This window comes from Corylus avellana, chromosome ca1 (assembly GCF_901000735.1).
Source record: "Corylus avellana chromosome ca1, CavTom2PMs-1.0".
Taxonomy (NCBI): Eukaryota; Viridiplantae; Streptophyta; class Magnoliopsida; order Fagales; family Betulaceae; genus Corylus; species Corylus avellana.
In genome coordinates, this window is record NC_081541.1 from 10,488,876 (window position 1) to 10,499,574 (window position 10,699).

The 10,699-nt window shown below is 34.1% G+C and overlaps 2 protein-coding genes across 2 annotated transcripts; one reads left to right on the plus strand and one right to left on the minus strand.

Moving 5' to 3' along the window:
• The first annotated feature begins 2,609 nt into the window (after nt 1–2,609).
• Nucleotides 2,610–4,111, plus strand: LOC132178976 (NAC domain-containing protein 19-like). The gene is made up of 2 exons (XM_059591614.1): nt 2,610–3,029; nt 3,488–4,111. Exons 1-2 carry the CDS (start codon nt 2,610–2,612, stop codon nt 4,109–4,111), a joined length of 1,044 nt encoding a protein of 347 aa, XP_059447597.1.
• Nucleotides 4,112–9,083: 4,972 nt separating this feature from the next.
• Nucleotides 9,084–10,411, minus strand: LOC132167974 (probable aspartic proteinase GIP2). Its single transcript, XM_059579031.1, has one exon. The coding sequence runs from the start codon at nt 10,386–10,388 to the stop codon at nt 9,084–9,086; it is 1,305 nt and encodes a 434-aa protein (XP_059435014.1). The 5' UTR covers nt 10,389–10,411.
• Between the last annotated feature and the right edge of the window lie 288 nt (nt 10,412–10,699).

Below are 10,699 nucleotides of genomic sequence, written 5' to 3' on the forward strand. Positions count from 1 at the left end.
TTTTTTTTTTCTTTTTTTTTTTTTTAACGATAAATTGAATCTCAAATCTCCATTAAAAAAGAAAATACGTGACTAATACCTACTAATATTTCAAGTTCTGAAAAATTATTGAAAGCACAATGCATATATATTGAACCCAACAGCAAACAATATGGAATTCCTTGGCAGATGACTTGCATCTATTTGAAGGGCGCCGCATGCTCGCACCTTATGATTACTTAATCATGCCCTCTTAATGTTGCTCTCACCCAGAGAATTTGCAATTGATGAGTAGATAAACTAATTTACACTTGTAATTAAGATAAGATAACAGAAAAGCGTTTTAGGAACACTTTTTTTCTTTTTACTTTGGGGAAAATACATTTTATCCTCTCGAACTATCCATCTATTTGCACTTGTAATTTCAATGTTTAAAAAGTGACAATTTACCTCCCCCCTAAACTTCCATATTGTTGTAATTTTACCATTTTGACATTTTTTTTTTTTCCAAAATGCCACAATCCCAAGTTAAAAAAATAAATAAATAAAAACATTTTTTTAAAACAAAATTAAAAATTAAGGGGTGGTTGGCCACCCCAGTTGGCTTGGGGGTGGCTTCGGCCACCTCAAACCGGCCACCCCTTAATTTTTAATTTTTAATTATTATTATTATTTTTTATTTATTAACTTGGGATAGGGGTATTTTGGGGAAAAAAATGTCAGAATGGTCGAAATTGCAACAATTTGGAAGTTCGGGGGGTAAAGTGTTACTTTTTAAACATTATGATTAAAAGCACAAATTGGTGGATAGTTCAGAAGGAGTAAAGTGTATTTTCCCCTTTTATTTTTTGACTTTTTTGACTTTTTTCTTTTTATGAGGCTTTATATATTTTATGATTGAGATTTGAGAGCAAAGTCACCAAATGATGCGTTTAAAAATGAATTTGTTGAACACCTAAAAACAAAAGAGATAAATGCAAATTTGGTTCATATAGTTGGTCTATATATATTACAAATCACTCTATGTGGTATAAAAAATAATTTATACGTCTACGTACTTGGCCTAAATTACAAATTACTCCTTCTGGTATAAAAAATAATTTATAGGTCTTTAGAGTAGGCCAAAATAACAGTTTACTCCCTGAAATCAATTTTCATTAAGTAATTTAACAAAATCCGTTTGTCACCCAATAAAAACGCGATACATGCATGTTATTATTAATTTCTGACTTTAAAAATGACAACTAAGATTTTCCCCATCACTTTAGGACACCAGCTAAGATTACACATCAGCCCTCACTCAAAATTATACTGCTTCAGTAAATTAACTTAAGAATATACTGAGGGTTTACTTCATATGAAATTAATTTCTATTATCGTGCAAAGAAAAATAAAATGATTTGATTTTTGTTTTCCACTAAGAGTAGAGCAATGGAGGGATTAAATTAACAAAACCAAACTAATTAAAATGGAGTAAAGGAAGAATTAATAGAAAAAACACTGGGGCCTAAAAGCACTAGTTAAAAATAAGGTCGATTGAAAATTTTGATGTCAATGACATGTTAAAGAGAGATTAAACATTTGCTATAAATTCAAATCATAACAAAGCAAACAAAGGAAGCATTTAATATAAATAAAAATAAAAATAAATCAAAAATCCAAAGACACCACATCAAACATAAAGGGGCCGTCCTCCATATATTAAAAATATCACAGATTTGTGAGTGTCTGTATATATTCTACTTAAAATGTAAGGGTAAATATTAAGATCTATCATGTGGAAACCCAAAATGTAAGTAATTTATTTGAAAAGGCCTTGAAAGAAAACTCCCGGTCGGCTCCTGCCTGGCAAGTTGGCAACTACGCACTAGAAGAAAGTAGCCATAAGAAAACAGAGACACGCACACATTATTGAATGGAGCCATGCATCAGATAAGTTGGATGAATTGCTCCTGTGAGCAGTTATCCCATGAGCAGGTATAACTCTTCCGTGCGCACCTCCACCACCACTGTGTCCGCCAACCCCATGCCCGCCACCACCTCTGGCGGCACAAGTCATCATGAGGGCCATAACCAGGATCGGAGCACAATTACAACTTTCATGACCTTAGCTCCCAACTTAGGCCTCATCTCTTCAACTGCATGAGCACATGATCAAGGGCAAAGATGAGTCTTGAAAAGGTTAAGGCCAGGTGGCATGCCGTTACCGCATACACGGAGGGGGAGAGAGTAAAAGATAACATCAAGAAGAATTTTTTTAAAAATTTTAAAATTTATTTTAAAGTTTAAAATTTTAAAATTTTTTATAAACATAAGAATCTGAATGCAGATATAATGAGTATTTCCAACCTGACTTGGGAATTAATAGTAGTTGTAGTCGGATCTGCTTCTTCATATGGCTATTATAAATGAACACCCAGCCTGCTTCATTAAACAAATCACAACCATCGTCTCTTCTCTTGCAAATTGTCTCTTCGGGCTTCATTCTCGCGCCTGGTACGTAACCCACAATCTAATTCTTCTATTAGGTTTCTAATACTCCAAAGCTGCATAGTCGATTCATTTGCCTGGCTCCCATAATTCTAATTCTTAATTTTGTAGCTTAAGTTGATCCATCGGCAAATTATTTCATGGAGAGAGGGAGCCTAGCAGTACCGGTGGGATTTCGTTTTTTGCCCAAGGATGAAGAACTTCTTGTTGACTTTCTTCAAAAGAAAGTCAAGGGAGAGCCGCTACCTCATGATTGGGTGGTTGAGTGTGACATCTATGGCGACAAGGAGCCATGGATGATTTTTGATAAAACTTTGAAACAGCTTTTCTTCGTCTTCACGAAGTTGAAGAAGAAAAGCAAATCAAGGATGCAGAGAATAGTTGGGTCAGGCACTTGGAAAATAGAACACACCGAAGCAATTCATGATAGTGAAAATAAACTTATTGGGTTTAAAAAATCGTTTGTCTTCGAATATAAGAAGAACAAGGCCAAAGTTGTTGGTAACGGACACTGGATTATGCATGAATTTTCCCTTCGAGATTATTCACACCTTGAAGATGTAAGTATTTCAACTCCATCATCCATTTTTATTTGTTTTCTTGAAGCTTCTTTGTATTTGATTTATCTTATTATTATTATTATTTTGGTTTTTGAAAACTAAATATCGTTAATTACCCTGGTCATGCATGTCAGTTTACGTATCAGATAATTCTTTTAGTGTTTTAATATATCGAAGGAACTTGATGAATTAGTATGGTTATTTTGAAATTGAAAATTGAAATAAATTACAACAAATTCGTTAATGTTTTATGTTATTGTACTCGCATAAAATATCTTTTAAAAATATATACCATGTCAACTAATTGACTTGTAATGATCACTTTGAGTCTTTTAATTGAAATATACAAACCAAATCCATGAAGATTTAATGTTTTTGTATTCATATATTTTAATATTCTGACAACTAAAGTTATATCTATCTATTTATTATTATTAATTTTTTTGGGTGTTTTGCAGTTTGACGAGTACGTTATTTGTAGAATCAGAAACAAAGACACGGATAACATGAAATATCCTGTGAGAAGCTTCCAACATGACAGTCAACAAGTTCAGAATCACGAGATTCAAATCTTGAATGCAAGAAACATGAACCCCGAAGCATCTTCAACAACGTTATCACAATTTCATGCATGTTATCAAACACCTGCATGTGATGAACTAGATCCTATAGAGACAAGCCTCATGGGCAATGGGCAATTTGTTTCGGGAGGGGAGATGCCCCTAGATTTACACAAACATGACAGTCAACAAGTTCAAAATCACGAGATCCAAATCTTGAATGCAAGAAAGATGAACCCCGAAGCATCTTTATCAACGCTTTCACAATTTGTTTCGGGAGGTGAGATGCCCGAATATCAAGCTCCAACAACATCGGAACCACTATTTCCGGTGTATGAATTGGCTCTGGCAACATCGGAACCACTATTTCCGGTGTATGAACTGGCACCGGCAACATCAGAACCACAGTTTTCAGTGTATGAACTAGCACCGGCAACATCGAAACCACAGTTTTCGGTGTATGAACTGGAGAATCAAGGTTTTTTCAATGTAGTATTTGATTCAAATGATTTCTATGTTTAATCGACCCGCTAGATATACGTACTTACGTGGTGCAATGGTACGCGCCATTCAATCAACATTTGAAGAGATGCCAAAAGAAAATGGCAAATATTATGCTTTTTATGTTCTAATTTCATTTAATCATTTTTTTATTCTTTTATTGGCTAATTCTGGAATCATCCGATTTTTTTTTTTTTTTTTTTGTTACATTGTAATTTCATCGGTTCCTTTTATTAAAATTTTCTTTTATTGATTTGTTATTTTACTAAGTATTAGAATATGCTAATAATTTCAATAGAATATTTCAATTTCTTTTGAATTGAAATGATCATGCATATTTCTAATATATATCCAAATCCTAGCACCGTCACTATTTACCGAGATATATATTTTTTTTATACAAATTTCTTTCAAACTGATTTAGAATTATTATTTTTTTTTTTCAACTTACTCTAATAAATGACAAGTGTCATTTAAGATGTTTGAGTTTATCAAAAATTAATGTTTGAGTTCATAAATTAGTGGAATGGCAATAAATGTGAGATATAACACTTGGCATTTATTAGATTAAGTTGGACGAAATTTTCTTCAAATCATTTTTAAGGAAATTTCTGTCCTTTTTGAAATACCCGTATTTTGTGCACTTAAAACAAAAGGGTCGTATACATGTAATATTTATGACCGCGTCCAAAAATAAAAGCAGAAAAATATTTAAAAATATATCTCTCATGTAAATCCCAAGTTATTCGATTTAATTAATGAGATACTTGTAGAGAAATAATGATAACCTAATGGGTTAATTATTTCACTTGTTTCTCCAAACTTCTTTCACTCAACATGGAATTTCGTCTGGCTTTCCATAATTTTTTTCTATCATTTATTGGTTAGTGCTAATATGACTTGAGAGCCTTCTCTTGGGTCACAATCATTTTATGGCTTTATTTTCTGATTAAATTTGGGTCATTTATTTATTTTATTGTATAAAAATATAGTTTACTATTGATGGGAACGTAGCTCAATTGGTAGAGCCTCTATCAATGCTTGGATAGAAGGAACAGGGTTCAATACCTGATGTTTCCATTTTTTTTTTTATTAAATATTAGTGTCGAAAAATTCAATTCACTTTTAAACACTAAAAATTCTTAAACTTTTAGGACCATTAATAATTTAACAATCATATTAAATTAGTTCCCGAGAGGTAGCTCAATCGGCTAGAGATCACACCTCATGAAGCGGTGGTCACTAGTTCGAATCCCTACTTTCCCCTCTTGTGTGGACATGTCAAAAAAAAAAAAAAAAAAAAATTAACAATCATATGATACTAGGGGTGAAAATGATACTAGGGGTGAAAATCTAGAACCGCTATAACCGCTAACTGTTTTTCATATAATATATATAGTTTTATTATATATATTTATTTGTATGTTGTGTATAAGATTATAAGTGAAGTGATGATTTAGAAGAATTGTTGTAATTTTATTTGTATTATATGTTGTGTAGGTTCGTAGAAGGTGATCACCAACAAAGATTTTGGTATATAGCATTTTTTAATGCTAAAATGACCATGAAAAGGAAAAAAGAAATTGTTTGAAGTGAGTAAAAAAATGTTTAAAGTAAGCCCAAAACCGAAAAAAAAAAAAAATGCAAAAAAATTAAAAAGCGGTTAGTAAAAAAACAGTTATTCGGATGCGGTTAACCACCTAGCGGTTAGCGGACGGTTAGTAAAATTTACTAACCGTCTTTAACTGCTATTTAAAATATACCTCTCTACCAAATCAATCCTCTAATTTTACGTTTTTCAAAACCCAAAACTTAACATACTTATGGGAAATGTTTTCTTTTAATCTGCGTACGTACCATACATAACTTGAAAACATAGCAAATAAAATCCTAATATAACAAAGTTATAATATGACTTGGTATATATTGATCACGTCTGATGGATGAAATTATAATGTTATTATTTTTTTAAAATTTTCAAAAATTAATTAAGTTGAATTTTTTTTTTTTTCAAAGAAAAATTAAAGATAAAAACGGAATATATAAATTAATTTCATGACCAAGGCATATATATTTCAATCAAAAAGAAATAAGCACATATGTTATTGGCAATGATATATATATATATAGAATCCTATTTATTATTTTCGCTAATTAATTTAATTATCTTTTGAATGTTTGATTTGAATTTGCTAAAGATTGATATAATTAATAACTTTGCACGAAGCTTATAAAAAAAATGCACTCCATAGAGTCATAGACAAAATTTTTAGGTCTTACATTGTGCTCTTATAAATTCACAATACAAATAATCCTATTTATAGATCGAGCGGTGGAAAGAATACAAAAGAATATACATGATCAAATCAAATCAAATCATATTTAAATTCTAAATATGATTTGATTTGATTACAATCAATTAAAATCATATTGAAATATAATCACATTAAATGACATCATTGGTACAATGAAGAGCGCCGTCTTATTTATAAGCTTAAGGTCCATTAAAAACCTACTTAACACTATAGGTTTTGCACGCGGTTTTTAGCTTGTGGGGAATCAAAGGAAGAACTCGAGCAGTTTTGACGCAGGTAAATTCTCAACTCCGATCGATTCATTTTCATGCCCATAAAATTGAATGGGGGTTTCTTAAAACCCTGTAAAATTAAAGGGTCAGATTTCAGTTTCACTGTTGTGTTGTTGTGGGTTAATTCCGTAAGAAATTGAAAAATTTTGTTGTGCACAATGACGTAGAGAAAGAAAGCCATGGCCTTTGGAGCTTTTTGATGACCCCTTTAGGGTCCGTTTAGAATTGCCGTTTCAATAAGTGTGATTTTTTTTAAAAAAAAAAATGGCGTTTGATACAACATGTTATTAAGTTTTTTTTAAAAAAATTTTAAATTAAGTGCTTTTTAAATCACAATGCTAAACACTTTACGATATCTTTTAAAAACGCAGATTATTCTTGCGAAATCATAAACCCAAACGCATCCTTAATCCTCATGGCGTTTATTAGTTTCAAATTTGTATGACACATGTACATGTTGGATGCATCATGCATGTATCAACTTATCATGCACCTTGTCAGTTGTCACCTTATATTATTTACTCAGTATTTGTTCACATTGAAAAATCTTTGTTAATGTGTTTTAAGGGTTGATTTTTGTTTTTGGTTTGAAAAAAAAGTATTCTATCGTGACATAAATTAAAGTTAAAATGTTTTTGTTTTGAGATCGAAGAGAAAACAAAAGACAAAAACTAATAATTTTGCCAAATGGAGTCAATAATATTGTTTGATCATAAACCTTGTGGAAGAGAAAATCAAAAGGTAATACATATGTTTGGATCATCGATCATGTGCATTGAAAAGAAAATCAAAAGGTAATTCATTTTTGCAATTGTTGTGTACGTGCAGCTGAAGAGATGAGGCCTAATTATAAGGCGATGAAAGTTGTAATTGTGCTCCTGGTTATTGCCCTCGTGATGACTTGTGCTGCCGCCAAACATGGGTGTGGACACAAAGGCAAGCATCACCACAAACATTGTCATAAACACTCGAGCAATTCATCCAACTTATCTGATGCATGCAGGCTCCATTCAATAGCGTCTGTGTGTGTCTCTGTTTTCTTATGGTTGCTTTCTTCTAGTGCGTAGTTGCCAACTCGATCGCAATGCAGGGAGCTAGCCGGCCGGGAGTCTTCTAATTTCAAGGCCTTTTCCAAATAAATTACGTCTTTACATTTTGGGTTTAGATCTTGGTATTAGTTTACCCTTATATTTTAAGTAGAATATATGTAGACACTCTCAAATCTTTGCTATTTTTAATAGAGGAACATCGATCAATTGTCATCATCATCATGTTCAAGTATTAGAATAATATTACTACGAGTATTACTATATATACACCATCCCGTTATTCTCTCATTCCTCAAATTACGTGACATGGGTTTTTTTTTTTTTTTTTTTTTTTGAAACGGAAATCTTTGCAATTTCATTGATAATATAAGATCGACAATATAAAATTCTTACATCAAAGAGCATAAAAGTTCTGAAAAATTACAGCCCAAAGCTATGAGATTACAACTTCATAGAGACAATATAGATCTTACAATTACGTACTATTTATGACCTCAACTTTTTTTGCTAACCTATGTACAACTTCTATTAAAGCACAAATCTGCTCTTGGGCAAACTAAATCTAAGACATAGGTAGCCATATTTTCCAACTTTTATTTTCCGGCTGTGAGAGAAAATCCCTCACACCGATCTAATCCTCCTCCCTCCATAGATCGCTCATGAGGGCAAATTTAGAGAGAAGAAAAATCTTATGGAGATGATGTGCACTAGCCGACATTAGCATGTAGCGGAGTGAAAACCGATTGAGGAGAGTAGATCTAAGTTTAAAGATCTAGATCTAAAACCCCACCGATTGAGGAGTAGATCTACGTAACATGATCTTATAGACTATTCACACCTTGAAGATGCAAGTCTTTCATTGATTTTTATTTGTTCTCTTCGAGTCTTTTTTCTACATTAAATATTTAAAGTAAGTCAATGCCGATTGCTAAGACTTACTTTAGTTTTATATATATACATTGACTTGCATTATAAAATCGAGTAGTGATTTATATAATACCAGCGTGCACAAACAGTGTGTACGCCGGTGTTATAATATTATAAAATATAATTAAAATAATATTTAAACAGTATATATATATGTTATAATACCGGTGTGCACACTTTTCATGCACGCCGGTGTTATACAAATCACTACTCTATAAAATTTTATTCAATAGAAGAGAGCGGATCTTCTGCAATTTTTAGAAATAATAATGACAAAATTAATTATTCTTTTGCAACCAAAATAATGCTCCCAAAACAAAATACAAAATGCATTAATGTAATAAACATATATTGATTGGTAAATGGCAAGGCCATCAAACCCAGTGAGTCAAGGCCAAATCATTTCTCACAATGACATCATGAAAACCCCTCAAGCATTAGAGGTAAAGTTGAAGTTGGCGCAAGTTGTTTGTCGGAAAAATAATGAGGAGCTGAAGCCAAGCCTGGATGTAGCTAAATCAAACTGCAGAAGATTATCCTCCAGTTGATACCCTCCAATCACAATCGAAGTCCTTGGGTTTGAGCCTCCATCCACGAACCCCAAACACAGCACATCATTGCTGACCTGGACCATCGAGTTTGCGCCAAAGATCCTCCAGTACACGCTTTGGCTTTGCAGAACAAGATCAATCTGGGGCACTGCCGGGCCAACACGTGTGCTACCGATGTTTTTTGAGCTAAAGCACGCCCCAAAGGGTGCCACCGACGCCACTCTAGGGACATCTGCCAGGTGTTTGACGAAAGCCTCAATGACAGCATTGTAGATCGTCGTCTCCATGACGGTATAACGATTAACGGTGCTGATTTTTGTTCCACCAAAGCCGTCTTTGTCAATGGACAACAACGATGCATTTAATGGGACAGCTTTTTCGTTGATTTTGATCGATTTTACGCCGATGAAGTATTCCGACGAAGGGTCGCCTTGTGAGTAAGCTGCGGCTGTACTTACGGGGTTGAGGATTAGCGGGGTGTAGATAAGAGACTTGGAGACATCAATATTTGGAAGCATAACATATGGCCCATCACCGAAGAAAATGACACCATTAGCACTTGTTGAAGAGCTCAAGCAAATGGCAAACTTTCTATGGAAGCTAAAAGCGGCAGAGAATTGGGAAGGAAGCGAAATTCTAGTCCTTCCAAATCCAGCCATGCCCTTAACACCGCTTGCAAGGCCCTCTAGGAGAAATGTTGCGGCGCAAGTGAAGAGGAATTTGGGCACAGAAACCACCCTGCCGGGGTTAAACCCATTAGTGGATTTGATGGAAAGAACATCTTGGGCGAGTTCACCGCTTGTGCCGGTGCGTGTCACGGTGTTATCTGGGAGGAGACTACATGTGCCATTGTTGCACCCTGGCTTAGGGCTAGAGTAGCATTCTCCACAAAGAGTAGACTTGGCAAGTGAGCATTGGGCCGAGCGGCAACGGGCGGGTTTGTAGGTGGATGAGACGTAGCCTTTTTCACAGTCTACCCAAAGGAATTGGCCACCGAGATCAACGGTTAGCTTGACGGGGACAAAAGGGGTCCTTTGGTTTAGTTGGGCAAGATATTGTAGCGTTGAGGCATCCTTGGAGACTGGAAGAACAAGAGCTTTGGGACGGAAGGATGTTGTGGCTATGGTGGGGGAGATGAGAGAAAGGAGAGAACAGAAGAGAAGGAAATGAAATGAGGAAGCCATAGATTGAAAAGAGAGTGAGCCAAGGCGATGATTATATAGGGGAAATTCTTGTAGATTGAGTGATTTTTGGTTTATGGACAAACAATCCATAAGCTAAATTAAAGAATGCCGCTGGGACACTTGCGTCCAACAAAAGTGAGCACCCACAACGCGGCGGAGAGCCATAAGTCAAAGTCCACAATTAATGGGGAATTAATCCCACGACATGGTAGCACGCATTGCAACGTGCATTAATTCACCCCCTATTTTGAAATTCTTTCTCTATATATCATATATGTAATATTGAATTTTCAAATATTCCATCATCAAAA